Below are 15,712 nucleotides of genomic sequence, written 5' to 3'. Positions count from 1 at the left end.
TCGAGAGCGTCCGAAGCGGACAGCAAAGAGGTCAGAGATGCGCGTGAAAGGGCCCGCGGCGTTGCAAAGCGATCCGAGCGACGTTTGGCTAGTCCGAACGGATGCGGCGCTCACAGGTCTGCGCGAGGCACAAAAGGGTGAGTCAAGGGCAGCAGGAGAGGCTGCAGAAGGTGTTAAGGACGCACACAATCCCTCGGGCCCATTGTCCTTCTTCGCAAACATGGTCTTCTCGCGCGCCGCCCGCAAGTCGGCCATCGTAACACGCATCCTCCGCTCACGAAGCGCAAGGAGACCGGCCTCGGTGCAGACGGCCTTGATGTCGGCGCCGGAGAACTCGTCCTTGGCGTGCACAAACTCCTCGAGGTCGACATCGTCGGCGAGGTTCATGCGCGACGTGTGGATCTTGAAGATGAACCGCTTCGTCTTGAGGTCGGGTAGCCTATGCGAGCAGAGGTGTGAGCCGAGCGCCCGTGAGACAGAGCAAAGAGGAGAAAACGCACGGGAACTCGATCTTGCGGTCAATGCGACCGGGACGGATGAGCGCAGGGTCGAGCGACTCGATCTTGTTGGTCGCCATGATGACCTTGATGTCGCCGCGGTCGTCAAAGCCGTCAAGTTGGTTGAGAAGCTCGAGCATGGTGCGCTGGATCTCGCGCTCGCCGCCCGACGTCGAGTCGTATCTGCGGATGCACCGCGTCAGCCGGGTCGTCTAGCACCTCGCAAGCGCGAAAGACGCACCGCTTTGTGCCGACGGCATCGATCTCGTCGATGAAGACGATACTAGGCGCGTGCTCGGCCGCGACCTTGAACAGCTCGCGCACGAGCTTCGGGCCGTCTCCGAGGTACTTCTGGATGAGCTCAGAGCCGACGATGCGCAGGAAAGTGGCCGACGTCTGGTTGGCGACAGCCTTGGCGAGGAGCGTCTTGCCGGTACCAGGAACGCCGTACAGGATGACACCTGCGCGCGGCGGCGAAGTCAGTCGTGATGTCCACAACCATGCGAGCACGCATGCGCACCTTTTGGAGGCTTGATGCCCATCTCCTCATACAATTCGGGATGCGTCAGCGGAAGCTCGACTGCCTCCTTGATCTCCTGGATCTGCTGCTCGAGACCTGCGGAGAGATGGCTTTAGTCTGACTCTTGATAGACGCAGATGGCTCAAGCACGCACCACCGATGTCGGCGTAGCTTTCCGTCGGCGCCTTGTCAACCTTCATCATGTTCACCATCGGGTCCGCGTCGTCCGCGAGGACGCCGACGATCGCGTGCGTCTTGTGGTGCAGCAACACAGCGCAACCGGGTTCGAGCTGGTCCTTGTCGACAAAGGACATGATCGAGACGTAGTATTCGGGCCCGGTCGCCGATGAGACGAGTGCGTGGTCGTCGTCGATGATCTCCTCAAGCGTCCCGACAGACATGGGCGACCCGCGCAGGTCGTCAACGCGCGTCCGCTCCTCGACCGACTTGTCCTCCGTCAGAGTTGGCTTGAGCCGCTCCTGGTTCTCGACGTACTCCTCCTCGAGTTTCAGGTGGTCGTGGATGCGCTCCATCTTGAGCAGCTTGAGCTTGCATCGCGTAGTCGGGAAGACAGCAGGGACTGTGGGATGTGCACTGGTCAGCTTGCAGCTGAGAGAGGGGGTACAGAAGGAACGCACGCTTCTGGCTCGGATCGGGACCGCGCTTCTTCTTCTTGCCGACGCGTGTGGGCAGAGGCGGCTCCCACTTCTTCTGTAAACAATTCGAGCAAACCCCATAGAGCAGCAGGAGCAGCGCAGAGCGAGTAATCGAGTTGGAAGAGCAGAGTGGAGTGCGTCAGTGGCTGCTGCTGCCGGCGTCACAGACGTCAGGCGGCCTGACGGACCTTCTCTGGCTTCTGCGAGCGTAAAGGATAGCACGTCAGCCCACCAGACAGCCCTCACGAGCGAATCACAAGAGCGAACGCACCTTGTCCTTGTTCGGGTCGTTGCCGGCTCCTCCGGGGTTTGACGCTGCTTGACCCTGCAAGCGAGCCGAGCAGTGGTCAGGACAGCCATCCAGCAGTGCACACAGGCACAGCTACTCGCCATCGTGCGCGAGTCGACGTATAGTTGTCGAGAGAAGTGGAGACCGCGTAATCGGCGAAGGGAATACAACACGCGCGGTATTCTCGAATACAATTGCGACTCGCACATCTGCCATTCCCGCAGCGCAATTTGACGACCTCCCAGTCGGTGTCTATTGATGCAGATACTGTCTACCATACACCTCCGCCGGCAAGCTGGTCCATCAGAGTTGTCGCGGCGATGCTGCCCTCACCGTCTAGACCGCTCATCCTCGACCCTCCCTCGCCGCCTGGCGTCCAAGTGGGCGCCGACGCGCCCATTGCATCGCTCGTTCCGCTTGGAAGCCCGCCGAAGAAGCTGTCAATGCCGGAAGAGGCACCGTTGACTTGTGCCGGCTGTGCTGCGCTGGCCGAGGCCGTCGACGACGCGTCGAGGCTAAAGTCGAACGGCGCGAGCGAGGTGTACGAAGACGTGAGGCCGACGTCGCGAAAGAAGTCGGCCGACATGCTCGCGTCCGTGCTGAGGCCGTGAATATTCACATCGTACGGTACGGGCGGACCGAGCGATGTATTGCCGACTTGCGGCGAGGTCAGGCCGAAGAAGGCCAAGAGCGACTCGCTCATCGGTGCGAGGAAACCGTCGACGGTCGTCGACGGGGCAGCGGCTGCAGTGGGAGGGTGGGTCGGCGGGAGGGGCTTCGAGTGCGGAAGAGGCGAGGGTTGCGGATCGGGGTTGGACAAGTCGAGCTCCTGCGAGATGCGCTGCAGCACAGCAGCATACGACTCGGTCGAGGCCGCGCTGGCTGGCGCACCGCCGACCAGCGCATTGGCGGCGCGAGCGACACGGTGCTTTTCGACGGCGGAGAAGAGACCGTTGAGCACCTTGGCGCCCGTCTCGACGACATGTCGGAGAGCGACGGACGTCACTTCTTCGGCGTGGCCGAAGACTTCGAACGCGAGGAGGAAGACCTGCTTCTTCTTTTCGATCTCGTCGGCGGGAAGGTCGCGGTCGATGGCCCTGCGGTTTGGCGGATAAGCCGGCGCACCACCGCACAAGCTAGGGCGTACGCACTGATAGAGGTCGACGAACAAGCAGATCGACGCGGTCAAGCAGTGAGAATAGACAAAGAATACCTGCGATGCGAGATGGAGAGGCTGTTTGTCAGTTGCGGTGGAGACGAAAGGCGCACGACGGCGGACGCACGTTCTTTGTTGCGCCAACAATGACGAGATCGCTTCGAATGAGCTGCTCGGCGCTCTCGAGGCACCGTTGTCGGGAGTACTCATGCTTGTGCATGAACGGCCGATGTAGCTTGACGAGGCGGGTGTGCAGAGCCTCGTGCGCGATCGCCTGCGACCACATCCGGTTCGCCTCCTTGACAGGGTCGGGCACATCAAGCGCAGGACTGCTCTCGGCAAGGACATCCTGGAACATGCGGTCAAAGCCGAGGACATCGTCGTACGAAACGGACGAGTTGGACCCGAGCTTCTGCACGACTTCGAGGGAGCTGTTTACGCGGTGCAGCGCTTGTCAGCTTGTCTACGAAGGGGCTGAGTCGCGGCTCTGTAATAACGCACGTCCGGCACAGGCGATACTTCGTGTAGTCCCAGCTCGAGTCGGTGTACACACTCCGCGGCTTCGGCTTGAGCTCGCAGGTCGTGAGCGAAAGCTCGTCGAGATTTACATTTGAGACGGGCGGCGTGTTGCCTGCGTGTAGAAGGAGATTAGATTACCGGCATAGCTGGCTAGGGGCGAAAGGGAAGCGTGCATTGAGCGGGGTCGAGCAGGTACGATCGCAAACGGCTCGTTGAGCTAATGGCTGCAAGCATCTCGAGTGAGCGGACTCTGACAAGAAGGGGGACGGTGAAGTAGGGTTGAGTTACAATCGAGGAAGCTGAGCAAGCCGAAGAGCCGCAAGGCCATCTCGCGACGCAGCGAGCAGGCATTCGGTGGCCAGGCTGGATCGGGCGTTGGCATAATGCGCGGGTCTGAGCCAAGTCGGTGAAGCCCAAGAAGCTGTTCAGGGGAGTCAGTGAGCGAGAGAGTAGCGGAATGAGGAGCTCAAGTCTGACCTGGGCGGAACGAATGGCCGACGCCATAAGTATCATGAAGCGGCTTGCTTGGCCGCCGATTGTACTGAACTGCAGCCATTGCCCAACGAGAATGACGGCTCTGCGGAAACAAGGGGTTCAGTACGAATGGTTAGACATGAAGCGAGAGCGACGCGCGCAAAACGCACTGGATGAAGCGCACTTGCGGCCTTCCCGTGCCGTCGCCGAGCTGCAGCAGGCGATGTGTCATGGCGAACCAGGTATGCGAGTCGCAGTGCAAGCGCTCGTCGGTCGAGAGCACCATTTTCGACTTCTGACATCGGAGCCCGCCGAGTGCGAGACACAACACCTGCGGTCACGGCGCCGTGAGCACCCAGAGGCTTGAGCGTATAGAAGCCCGGCACGAGGCGAAATAGCCGAACAGGCAGCACGCACCATGAAGTAGCACGCGAGCCACATCGGGTCAATCTCGCCACTCCTCCCTTCCTCGACCATCTCCCACATGCGGTCCAACTCGGCCTCGAATGACTTGCGGTGAAAGACGACATGGCACCAGTCGATCTCGTCGAAGTAGGCGGCGACGAGCTTGTACGCAAGCGCTTTGTCCGGTCCGCGCGCGAGTACAGCCGCAATTGCCTCGGCCCTGGCTGCCGCGAGTTGCTCGGTATTCTCGCAGAAGTCGATCCCGAGCGTCGAGGCGGACCAAGGGCCCTCGTACACGAGGGGGACAGCGACGATGCTGGTACGCCAAGCGGTGAGCTCGGCGGGGCGGAACGAGCGCGCTTGCGTGTGTTGCGCGTTCGGCTGCGTCTCGAAGAAGGGGTGGTTGTCCTGCGGGCGGTGCTCCAGGTTGGGCGCGCGAACCGAGAAGGCCATCGCTTCAAGCTTGACGGCGGCGTCTTCGGGCTACAACGAGACTGGTCAGACCATGTCAAGCTTGTGAGAAGTAGAACGGCTTACATCGCTGGCCTCCCGTCCCTCCGCCGGCTCCCCGCCATCGAGCTGGTCCTCGTCATCCTCCGCGACACTCACGCTCCGACTCGGCCTCTCGGCCCCATTCGCGCCAACAACCTTCTCCTTCGGCCCAGCCTTGACCTTGGTCCCCCAGACCTCGGGCTTGAACTCGCCCTGCGGCACGGGCGCCGCAGCGCGCAGCTCGTTCGGCAGCGTCTGCGTCCACTGCTCGAGCGCCTCGAGCCGCCGTGCGAGGCGGAGCAGGTCGCTCGTGAGCGCAAAGGGCTGGCTGTCGACGAGAGGAGGGAGCGTCTCTTCGGCCCAGCGGCATGCTTCGGGCTCACCGCGCTTGCAGCAGGCGAGGCAGGGGATCTGCGAGAGCTTGAGGAGGTTAGCAGCGAGCTCCAGGACTTGGAGATAAATGTGGGGGTTACCTTGCGGTCACACTGCAAGGCCAAACAGAGGGCACAGGGTCAGCTCAGTTCGTAAGAAACTGATTTGGGACACGCGAACCTTGATCTTGCGTCGCTGTGCCGAAGAAAAGCCTCATCAGTTCTGTCGTTCTCGGGAAGACGAGAGGTAAGAGACCGGCGCACCTTGCACTCGCTGCAGCTGACCGCCTTGCTCTTTCTCGTCCTGAAGCCCTCCTGCGCCCCCCGCGAGCCCGGCGAGTCATCTCCCGCGACTCTGCGCTTCTTGCTCGGCGCAGGTCGAGAGGGTCCGGCCGCGCTGTCCGAGCCGCTCAGGCTCGCCTTGCGCGCGTGCGAAGCGTCGCTCAGGAGTGCTCGTGCTGCGGGCTGAGCGCTCGCAGGCCCGGCAGAGGTCGACGCCGCGCTCGAGGTTGACGCAGCTGGCGCGAGGTGTGGGGAGGCAGCTTCGCGACGAGGCGCGGCGACGGCCGCTGCAGCTGCAGACAGCGACGACAGAGGATGCGCAGCTCCTCTGTGCGGCGAAGCGCTCATCGAGCGGCGAGACACGAGCGACAGAGGCGCGAGAAGGTCAACTTCGACGCGAATCGCAAGTCAACCACATGAGCCAAAAACGGACAGAGCTTCCAGCTCCGGACTTGCGGGCGGAGGAGAGCACGGATTTCAGGTTTATTGACAAGGTCGTGGTAGAGAAATTCTGTCTACTTGGGCGCGGCAAGCTCCTGCTCGATTGTCGTCTGGCCGGAGACAACGCGGGCGACAACCTCCTGGACCTTGTCAAACTGCAAGAGCATCCCCAGTCAGCATCAACTCTAGCATTAGAACCGTGCTATAGGGACGCACAGTCTCGAAGGCGACGTAGGGGATCTTCTCGCGGTCGCAGTGCACCGAAAGGTCGTTCGTGTGGTCCGGGATGACCTTGACAAAGAGCAAGTCGGCCGCCCGGGCAGCCGAGAGGTCGGACACGCCGTCGCCGCAGAAGAACAGGGTCGGCGAATGGGCGAGGGCCTTGTACGGTGCAGTCGCGCGCGACTTGTCGTGCCCGAAGCCGGACTCCGGGTGACGGTACTGCGGGTGGATGCTTGTTCAGACAGAGTGCGAGACGGAAACGTTGAATCATTGATACGCCAAGGCGGTAAGCGGGACTTACGACAATGCGCCACGACCCATCTGCGTCAATTTGGACATCGTTGGCCACGATGTCGATCTTGGCCGCGTCCTCGGCACCGACGAGGTTGATGAGGATAGCCTCAATGATGGGCTTCATGCCGGAGGAGACGATGACGAGCGGGACGTTGTTTGCCTTGCACCACTCGAAGCACGCCTTGAAGCCCGAATCGAGGGTGATGTCTGCGGGCCGAAAGAAAAGTATGCTCAGCTCGAGCCTACTTGGCCAAGCGGTCGTGCACCGCGAAACAGGCGGCTGGTGCAGCACGTGTCGTAGCGAGATCAGGAACTCACGCTTGACGAGGTACGCCTTGACGTCGTCAAACTTGTGTCCGGCCGCGTACACACTGCCCAACATCTCGGCGAAAGCATCGCTGCGGACAGACGAGATTGAGTGGCCGTTCACAGTAAGGAAGCGAGAGGGGAGCAGAGCCGCACCGGAATGTCTTCTTCCCGTTCAGGATCTCAAGGTTGAGCTCGCGACGACGTTCCAGTCCAAAGCCGAGCTAGAAGAGCGTGCAAGGGTCAGCGGACCTGATTGAAAGGGCGAGGCGAGATGCGAGCCAACCTCGTCCGTCGCAGTGTCGTTCGAGTCCTGCGGAGCGCACGAGGTGCATCAGCTTCCTTCGTATCCGGTATCCGGGGGAGCGCGAGCAGGCACATACACGAGTGGTGATGGTGCCGTCAAAGTCACTGAAGATGATGAAAGGCGCCGTGGCGTGAGGAAGTTCGGAAGCCATGTCCTGCGGAAGGACGAAAGTTCAGTGCTGGCGCCCCCAGTGTTTGAGCTCGTCATATCTGCTCAGCATGATCTCGACACGCTGGACCCTCCAAGGCAGAGTGCCAGTGTTCTAGCGAGCGCCTGCAAGACGCGCCCCCACCGTCGCGTTCGTCGGAAGCGGTCTGAGCCCGCAGAAAGGACCAGCCCGAAGCCGCCCGGGTGCTGCATGGCTCTCTGCTGCACGTATGAGCACCCGTCGTACCCTCGAAGCACCGGAAGGAGCTGTCGCCGCTGTTCGGTGACCCTTGGTCCGATGAGAGGCAGCACGAGGAGACACGGAGCGTGGGCAGTCCTGAGAGCAGAAGCACCGCCGAGAGGACTCACTGTACAGTCTATGTTCGCACTCTGCAGTCAGAACAGCCCAGGAAGACGCGAAGGAAGCGCGGCAACGTTGTTTCGCTCCGTCGACCGACCCTCGCTCTGCCGTGTCCGCCTCGGCCGTGCACCGCCAGAGGCAGAGCGAGCTTGCCGGCAGTCATTCGCTTGACTCGCCCTCGCACCCGCACTCCTCGCCGGACCCGCCCACGCGGCTGCCGTCGCTGCCCGACCATGGCTTCTGCCGCTCCCTCGTCCGTCCAGGGCCAGGACGGCCTCGATACGGCGCGGCTGCTCGTGCAGAAGATCGTGCGCACCTTCTATGGCAACCGCGCGGCCATCCTCGTGGACCAGCTCGTCCAGAAGGAGGTGTGAGTCGCACTTCGCCTCTCGCTTCGTTTCCATGGAGGGGGGTTGGACAAGACGTGCAGCACTGGTGGGTGGCGGCTCAGCTCGCCATGGGACAGGAGCGCGTGCGATTAAGAACTCCGGGAGCTCTCGTCTCGTCAAGAGCGCTCGACCGGGAGCGCTTCGCGGAGGTGTCGTAGCGGGAACAAGCAAAGAGTCGTCTCCCCGTGCTGTATTGCAGCGCTGAACACTTCTTCCGCATCTTCGCCTTCCGTCCGGCCCCTCTCGCTTGCCCGCTTCTCCGCCCCTCTCGCCCAGCTTCCGAGACGAGGAGGTCGCAAAGCGACTAGGGATGCAGATCAAGGACATTACCAAGATTGCGCACCGCCTCGTCGAAGACCAGATCGTCCAGATGTGAGGCGCTTTACGAACGTAACCCGCAGCGAGGTTCTCGCTCATCCTCCGAGACGACAGTCACCGCCGGTCCGAGATGCGCGACAACGGCATGATGAAGGCGCAGCAGCGCGGATACTACTACGTCGACTACTCAAAGGCGACGGACGTCATCAAGTGGCGCATGTGGCGCATCCAGCAGACGATCGACGTCAAGCTGCGAAACGTGCGTTGCACTGCACGACGCGCCCTCTCCACGGCAGCACTCGCGCTTCTTTGTGATTAGCAAGCTCAAACGCCTTGACTTCTACAGGAGCTCGACGCACAAGGCTACGTCTGCCCGCTGTGCAAAGCCTCGTACACCCCGCTCGACGCCGCATCGCTGTACGACCCGATGCGCAACTTGCTCGCGTGCAGCGTGTGCCAGACCGAGGTCATCAACAACGAGAACGAGGAGGACGTCAAGGGCAACAAGGACCGCATGCAGCGGTTGAACCGCCAGACGAAGGGCATCGTCGACTTGCTCAAAAAGCTCGAGAAGGTGCAGCTGCCGAGGTGCGCAGCGCTCTTGTCTCGTCTATCTCGACCGCAAACTCATCTTCCATACCCCACAGGTTCAACGTCGAGGCCTACCTTGCGATTCACGGGCCCGCATTGGGCATCACCGCTGCCGCCGCCGCCGAAGCGAACGGCACCGCCGCCCCGCAAGCCGCCGTCGTCAAGGTGCACCTCGCCGGCGACGACGACGAGGCGAACGAGAAGGCGCGGCGCGAGCGCGAGCTGCAGCAGAAGCGCGCGCAGAACGCCCTCCCGAGCTGGATCGCCCAGTCGACCATCTCGAGCGCCCCGGAGCAGCCGGGCGTCTCTACGTCCGCGGGAGAGGGAGATCGGGCGCAGATCGAGCCGTTCTCGAGCTCGGCGGCGGCTGGCGGTGCGACGCTTCGCATGGGCGACGAGGACAAGCCGGCGGCGGCGGCGCTTGCTGCTGCGGCAGGCGGGTCCGACCCGGCCGAGGCGGGCGACGCAGACCTCGATGCGTACTACGCCAGTCTCGAAAATGCGCAGCCCGCGGAAGACCAGTCGACGCCCGTCTCGGCATCCGCTACGCCTGCAGCGTTCGCCGGTGAGGCAGATTCGCCCGACTTCGATTCGCTGGCGGGTACGCCGAGCGCGATGGACGCGACGCGGGCAGGGACGGAGGAGCAGGCGGACGCGGATGTTGTGTCGAGCGCAAAACGGGATCGCGAAGACGAGGAGTACGATGACGAGGACAGCGCAGCTTCGAAGCGCGCGCGGCTCGACGGCTCGCTCTCGGCGAGCGCGACTGACTCGCCTGCTGCTGCCGCTGTGGACGCGAGCGAGCCTTCAGCAGCGGGCGCCGACGCGGAGGAGGAGGACGAAGACGACTTTGACGAGTTCGAGCCGGGCGGCGGCGACCCGAACCAGCTCATCTCGGTCAACGGCAAAATGATGCCTTTCTCGGAGGTGACAGAGGACATGACAGGCGACATGGTGAGTCCCTCATAGCCGAAAGTGACGGGCTCGAGACTGACGCGCCTTGCGATGCAGACGGTAGACGAGTACAGCGTGAGCCGCGCATGTCCGACTTCCATTTCATGTTCCTGTCTGACCCTCACCTCGTCTGCAGGCATACTGGGAGGTATACCAGCAGGTCAATGCTTAGACGAGGCGCCTGCGATTCTTCCTCTTGTTGTTGCAACAGTGCCATCTCCCTTGCAGTCTTCCTCGCACCCTCTCACTTCGCTCGCGCGTCAAACTCGTCCCTGGTGCTTCTCGCACCACTGCTGCGCGCTTCTTGCATCTGCTGGCCACCCGCTTCAACTTGGACATCCCGCACCTTCTAACGCCTGCCGGCGTCTTCTTGTCCCCGAGCACAACCCGCGAGTGGCACGATGCGCGGCTTGTCCTCGCTACCTTGTCGCAGTCGATCTCGCCGCTTCGTCTGCGTGCTTTGCTTGTTCTCTGACTGGCTCAATACACAAGCCGTCCCGATGGACCACGTCAAGCTTGCACACGCTGTGCTGAGGGGACACCTGCCGCCCGCTGCGGCACTTGCGGTGGGAGGTGTCGCACTCGCCGCTGCTGGCCTGGTCGTCTTGACCGTGCTCAATGTGGTCCGTCAAGTCGTGCGTCACTTTTCGCATAACTGAGCAGAGCGAAGCTGTCGACCTGACGTCCTCGTGCTCACCCTCTTCCGCCTGACACGACTGCCCGCCATTTCTCTCTCCCCAAACGCTTTTGTCTGGTTGTCTGTCGCCGTACGAGCGCCTCCATTTGAGCAGCTCACGATCCGCGACCCGACAAAGCCGCCTCGCGTCTTCCACTTCGTACCTTACATCGGCTGCGCCTTCTCGTACGGCCTCGATCCGCTCGGCTTCTTCGAGCGCAATCGCGACAAGGTGCGCCGAAGCAAGGTCCGCCTGAGTGCTGGATGGGGCTGACAGACTGCCTGAGCACAGTATGGCCCCGTCTTCACCTTCCCGCTCTTTGGACGTGAGATCACGGTCGCACTCGGCGCATTGGGGTCCAACTTCGTCCTCAACTCGCCACACCAAATCGTCAACGCCGAGCAAGCGTATACGAATTTCACCACACCGTACGCCGAGCGCTCGCTCGTCCACCAAGGAACCTAAACTGACGGCGTCTGCTCCGTCAGAGTATTTGGCAAGGAGGTCGTGTACGACTGCCCAAACAGCGTCTTCATGCAGCAAAAGAAGTTCATCAAGACTGGCCTGACTATCGAGAACTTCAAGCGCTATGTGCCCATCATCGCTGATGAAGTCCGAGCCTACCTCTCCAAGACGGTCTTCCTGGGTGACGTGTGTCTCCCAACCCCCCTTTATGTTTTGAGTAGCACAAAGCTGACGCTGATGCGCAGAACATCCGCAAACGCCGCCTGATGGACCCGGTCAAGGCTGCGTCCGAGATCACTGTCTGTACCGCCGCCGCCACGCTACAAGGGCACGAGGTTCGCGAGGCCTTGAACGAAACGTTCGCCAAGTTCATTCACGATCTGGATGGCGGCTTTACGCCTCTCGTGCGTTTCACACCGGAGGGCCGTCCGACTCCTTGGCTGATCTCTACTGCCTTCTCGGCAGAACTTCGTCTTCCCCTACTTGCCGATCCCTTCCTACCGCCGACGCGACCGTGCTCAAGCCAAGATGCGCGAGTTCTACCTGTCGATCCTGAGGAAACGCCGCGAGTCGAAGGAGGAGGTCCGTTTAGCCTTCTCAAGCCGCACGTCCTCTCGAAGCCGCTGATCCCCTTTCCGACAGCCTCCCGCCGACATGCTTTCAGCGCTGCAAGGACAGGTATGGTCCACCGGTAGAAGGCTAGGCAACGGAAATCTGACGATTGTTCCGCACAAACCAGCACTACAAGAACGGCGAGCCGCTCACGGATGTGCAGATCGCCCATATGATGATCGCGCTGCTCATGGGCGGGCAGCACACGTCCGCGGCAACAGGCGCATGGGCGATCCTGCGTCTCGCAGATAACCCTGACTTCCAGTAAGCCCCGCCCAACGGCGGCTCCTCTGCCGCTGACGCTAACGCGTCACTCTGCAGGGAGAAGCTCCACCAAGAACAGGTCGATCACTACGGCGACGGCCACGGTGGCTTCGCCCCTCTCGCTTACGAGACGCTGCAGACGCCTCTCCTGACCGCCTTCGTCAAGGAGCTCCTGCGTGTCCATCCTCCACTGCATTCGCTGTTCCGCAAGGTCCTGCACGACATCCCCGTTCCTACATCGGTCGCTTCACCCGCCACGGAGCCGCACCAGCCGAAGAGCTTCCACCGGCACAATGACGGCGGCGAGTACGTCGTCCGCGCTGGAGGCTATGTCCTTGCCACGCCGGGCTTCACCGCCGTCGACGAGCGCGTCTGGGGCAGGGACGGCAAAGCTTTCAGACCGGAGCGCTGGCTCGACGGCAAGGCGGCAAAGGTTGCGGGCGGCGAGGACGAAGGCCTAGAGGACTACGGCTGGGGCAAGATCAGCAAGGGCGGCAAGAGCCCCTGTGCGCGCTGCTTACTCGAATTGGCGTCGACGAGAGCGCTAACGACAGTTTTGCCGCGACAGACCTGCCCTTCGGCGCGGGCCGCCACCGGTGCATTGGCGAAGCTTTCGCGATGCTGCAGATCAGCACCATTGTCGCCACACTCGTGCGCGAGACGCGCTGGGTGCTCGATTCTCCTGGCAAGTTCCCGAAGAACGACTACACCGTGCGTCTTTCGCTTGCCTGTCGCGCTTGCTCTGGCTGATGCGTCGTGCAGACCATGATTGTCATGCCGGCGAAGCCGCGGGACGTGACCTTCACGAGGCGGTAGAGTAAAGCGTATGCATTCGTAGATCTCGGTCCTGTCCCTCTGACTCTACAGCTTGGCCGGAAGCGCCTGTGTGACGCTCGTTCGCTCTTCCTGCTCGCCCTCCTTGTCCTGCTCCTCCTCACGGTCTGCGTCGTCCTCGTCGTCCAGCGGTCCTCCGCGCATCAGTCCCTTGCCATGCTTCAGCCACCACTCCGTCCCCTCTGCCCGCTTGACGGCGTCCATGCCGACGCCGAGCATCTCGAATGTGCTCTCGACGAGCGCGTTGCGGCCGTCGTGCCCGATCGGCTCGAGGCGAATCAGGCGCTCGAGGTGCGCCAAGAGAGGAGAGAGGAGGACGAGGTTGACGGCGGGGAGGAGCGACGGAAGGACGAGGAGGTATGCGCCGCGCGGCAGCGTGAGGGCGCGAGTCTCGAGCGGCGAGACGGGCGGGGCAGAGTCGACGTCTAGAGCCTCAACTGGTGAAGTGGAGTTCACATCGGCGATGCTCGAAGGCGGCGTGTCTTCCGCGAGATCACGGAGTGGCGGGCGGACAGGGGCCTCGGGCACGACCGGAGGTGTTGCGACGGGCAGCGCCTCGATCTGCGCGAGAAGCCCCTCAATGCACCACCAGGCGAGCGCATCGTCGGTCTTTGACACAGCGCCAACGGTAGTCGAGTATGCGAGACGGAGTTGCGAGGCCGAGAGAAGGGAAGGGTATGTCTGAACACGCGACGCCATCAGTGCTCTATTTCGAGACGGAAATGTTGGTTAGACGCCGCACCCGAGGCAGTAGCGCGATGTACCATGGCGCCACCTCCGCAACGCAGCGCTTGCCAGCCGAAAAGACAGCGAGTACGACTGCATGTGCCGCTTCGAACGTATCCCGGTACATCGCATCGTCGAGATAGCTGTGTGCACGGAGCAACAGTCAGTGAATGGCGCCTCGATAAGCAGCAGGTGAAGCAACGCACGGTCTGCAGCCTCGCAGCACCCGCGTCTCGACATACTCGTCCCCCAGCTCCAGCATGACCTGCTCTGCCGTGTTCATCCAGAACGTGACCTCCGCCCTCTGCATCGCGCTCGCGTGCCTCGCGCCATCGGCCGTACCTTTCGCTGCCTCGAGCGCGCGCACGAGCGCCTCGGCGGGCGAGACCTCAGCGCCCGCAAGCGCGGGCGCGGCGGCGACGTCGACCAAGCCGGCGAGGACGGCGCGCCACGCCTCGAAGCCGCTTTGGCCAAAGCGAAGGGCGACAAAGTAGGTCTTGGCGAGGGCGCGGACGGCCTCGCTGGCGAGCTGGCGCTGGAGAGGGGTTGGCGAGGAGGTCGACGAGGACGACGAGGTGACGACCTCCAGCAGGGACGAATAGACGAGGGTCTGGGCAAACAGAAGCGTCTTGAGCAGCGTCCATGGTGCGGTCTCGGCTCGCGTCGTGGGCGCGAGACCGTCGTCGCCGGTCAAGTCTGCCCATGGCGTAGAGGACCAGCCGGCGTTGAGAGACGACGCGAGGGCGACGAGCGAAGTCGAGAAGCGGTGTATCGCTGCTAGCGAGGATTCTGCCTGCGCTGTCGCTGATGAGCGTGCAGTCTGGGCGGTGGCTTCGAGGCTGCGACCGAGTGCGCGGGACAGCGGGCCGAGGACGACGAACAAGGGCTGCTGCACGAGTGCTGAGATGCGCTGGTGCGACGGTGACCCTGCTGTCCATATCAGCCCATCGCCGGTGACGTTGACGTCGGCGGCGAGAGGAGGCTCGGTGAAGGCGTTGCCGTGAGCAAAGACGGCAGCGAAGGAGTCGGTAAGGAGGTTGAGGAGCGCCTGTGATACTCAGGTGTCAATGCAAGGGCTCACGAAACGACATCCAATTCTTCGACGCACCGATGCAGGCCATTGCCTCGCAAGCACCTCGACGTGTACCGAGGGGATCGTCTGCGCAGCAAGCCAGGCAGGCAAGTCGGCTAGCGCAGACCCTGTTGCCTGCTAGTGAGCGTCGCGAGTTGGCAGAAGCTCGACGTGTGACGACGAACCATGCTGCGCCGGACGCGTCTGAAGCACATCCTCCCAAGCCTTCGCAACCTCTCTCTGCGCCCTCTCGACCCCATTGCCTCCGCCCACCCACAGCTTCTCCTTTCGCCTCTTCCACTCCTGCAGCGCGCTCAACACGCCCGAGAGCATCGCCAGGCGGACAAAAGGCCGCTCGCCGCCGTTGTCAGAGCCGGCAGAGAGGCCGTCGAGCAGTTCGCGCAGGAAGGTCTGCGCCGCGCGGCGGGCGGACCAGCCCCCGCCGCCTCCCTTCCCTCCAGCTGCCCCGCGCCCACTCTGACTCGTCCCCGCGCTTGCGCTGCCCGACCCTGCCGTGTCGGCTGGCGAGGGTGGGCGCGCGAGGGCATCGAGGCGGAGGAGGACGGCCTGCTGTGCGCTCTGGAACGCGAGCACGTGTCTGTCCCACTCATCACGCGGTTCCTTCGCTGGTGCGGCCCAGATGGCGGGGCTCGCGGCCGTGTAGCGTGCGACGAGCGAGACGAGGGCAAGGTGGGGCGCAGCGAGCGGGACGGTCGCGAGGTGGTACGCTGCGAGGCGCAGTAGGTCTGCAGGTGGAACGGAGCTCGAAGGAGGGCTCAGGAGGTCCTGCAGGAGCAGCGTCGGGTCGTGCGCGGCCATGGCGACGACGAGGAACGAGGGAGAGATGAAAGTGGCCGGGACCCGGCAACTCGACCTCGCGCTCAAAGTCAGTCGAGACGGCTTGAAGGAGTAGCGAGGGTTTTCGGAAGACTATCGCGAGCGAGGCAGCAGTCCCGAGCCTGGATGGTTTGAACGACACTTGGAAATGCAGGGACAGCTCGGAGAGGGAGAGGGCAATGCTGCGGGAACGGAGGAGACGAGACAGAGGGCGATACAGACAAGAGGGCGAAA

General features: G+C 62.8%; 5 protein-coding genes across 5 annotated transcripts; 2 read left to right on the top strand and 3 right to left on the bottom strand.

The window, feature by feature from the left end:
* Positions 1-110: 110 nt before the first annotated feature.
* JCM10292_000838 (uncharacterized protein) lies at positions 111-6,009 on the bottom strand (the record flags this gene model as incomplete). The annotated part of the gene is made up of 22 exons (XM_076650197.1): positions 111-118; positions 186-439; positions 501-680; positions 739-958; positions 1,018-1,113; positions 1,172-1,597; positions 1,656-1,728; positions 1,862-1,873; positions 1,945-1,998; positions 2,243-3,059; positions 3,114-3,175; positions 3,246-3,549; positions 3,620-3,749; positions 3,811-3,861; positions 3,926-4,058; positions 4,115-4,214; positions 4,282-4,442; positions 4,529-4,999; positions 5,054-5,419; positions 5,482-5,493; positions 5,561-5,575; positions 5,644-6,009. 22 exons carry the CDS (start codon positions 6,007-6,009, stop codon positions 111-113), a joined length of 4,311 nt encoding a protein of 1,436 aa, XP_076504322.1.
* A 167-nt stretch (positions 6,010-6,176) lies between these two features.
* PYP1 (putative phosphoric monoester hydrolase) lies at positions 6,177-7,382 on the bottom strand (the record flags this gene model as incomplete). The annotated part of the gene is made up of 7 exons (XM_076650196.1): positions 6,177-6,257; positions 6,319-6,543; positions 6,626-6,825; positions 6,937-7,016; positions 7,081-7,148; positions 7,211-7,237; positions 7,308-7,382. The coding sequence occupies 7 exons, from the start codon at positions 7,380-7,382 to the stop codon at positions 6,177-6,179; spliced, it is 756 nt and encodes a 251-aa protein (XP_076504321.1).
* Positions 7,383-7,972: 590 nt separating this feature from the next.
* Positions 7,973-10,163, top strand: JCM10292_000836 (uncharacterized protein; the record flags this gene model as incomplete). Its single annotated transcript, XM_076650195.1, has 7 exons — positions 7,973-8,109; positions 8,405-8,500; positions 8,561-8,705; positions 8,793-9,034; positions 9,094-9,991; positions 10,049-10,066; positions 10,128-10,163. 7 exons carry the CDS (start codon positions 7,973-7,975, stop codon positions 10,161-10,163), a joined length of 1,572 nt encoding a protein of 523 aa, XP_076504320.1.
* Positions 10,164-10,491: 328 nt separating this feature from the next.
* Positions 10,492-12,825, top strand: JCM10292_000835 (cytochrome P450; the record flags this gene model as incomplete). Its single annotated transcript, XM_076650194.1, has 11 exons — positions 10,492-10,626; positions 10,783-10,899; positions 10,960-11,096; positions 11,157-11,319; positions 11,379-11,537; positions 11,599-11,715; positions 11,776-11,811; positions 11,873-12,009; positions 12,067-12,515; positions 12,578-12,720; positions 12,772-12,825. The coding sequence occupies 11 exons, from the start codon at positions 10,492-10,494 to the stop codon at positions 12,823-12,825; spliced, it is 1,647 nt and encodes a 548-aa protein (XP_076504319.1).
* Positions 12,826-12,870: 45 nt separating this feature from the next.
* Positions 12,871-15,460, bottom strand: JCM10292_000834 (uncharacterized protein; the record flags this gene model as incomplete). Its single annotated transcript, XM_076650193.1, has 5 exons — positions 12,871-13,524; positions 13,586-13,712; positions 13,776-14,617; positions 14,678-14,769; positions 14,827-15,460. 5 exons carry the CDS (start codon positions 15,458-15,460, stop codon positions 12,871-12,873), a joined length of 2,349 nt encoding a protein of 782 aa, XP_076504318.1.
* Positions 15,461-15,712: the final 252 nt, after the last annotated feature.

This window comes from Rhodotorula paludigena (genome assembly GCF_050403205.1).
Source record: "Rhodotorula paludigena JCM10292 DNA, Rt_paludigena_JCM10292v1_ctg32, whole genome shotgun sequence".
NCBI classification, from domain to species: domain Eukaryota; kingdom Fungi; phylum Basidiomycota; class Microbotryomycetes; order Sporidiobolales; family Sporidiobolaceae; genus Rhodotorula; species Rhodotorula paludigena.
This window is presented reverse-complemented; position numbering and strand designations above follow the sequence as displayed.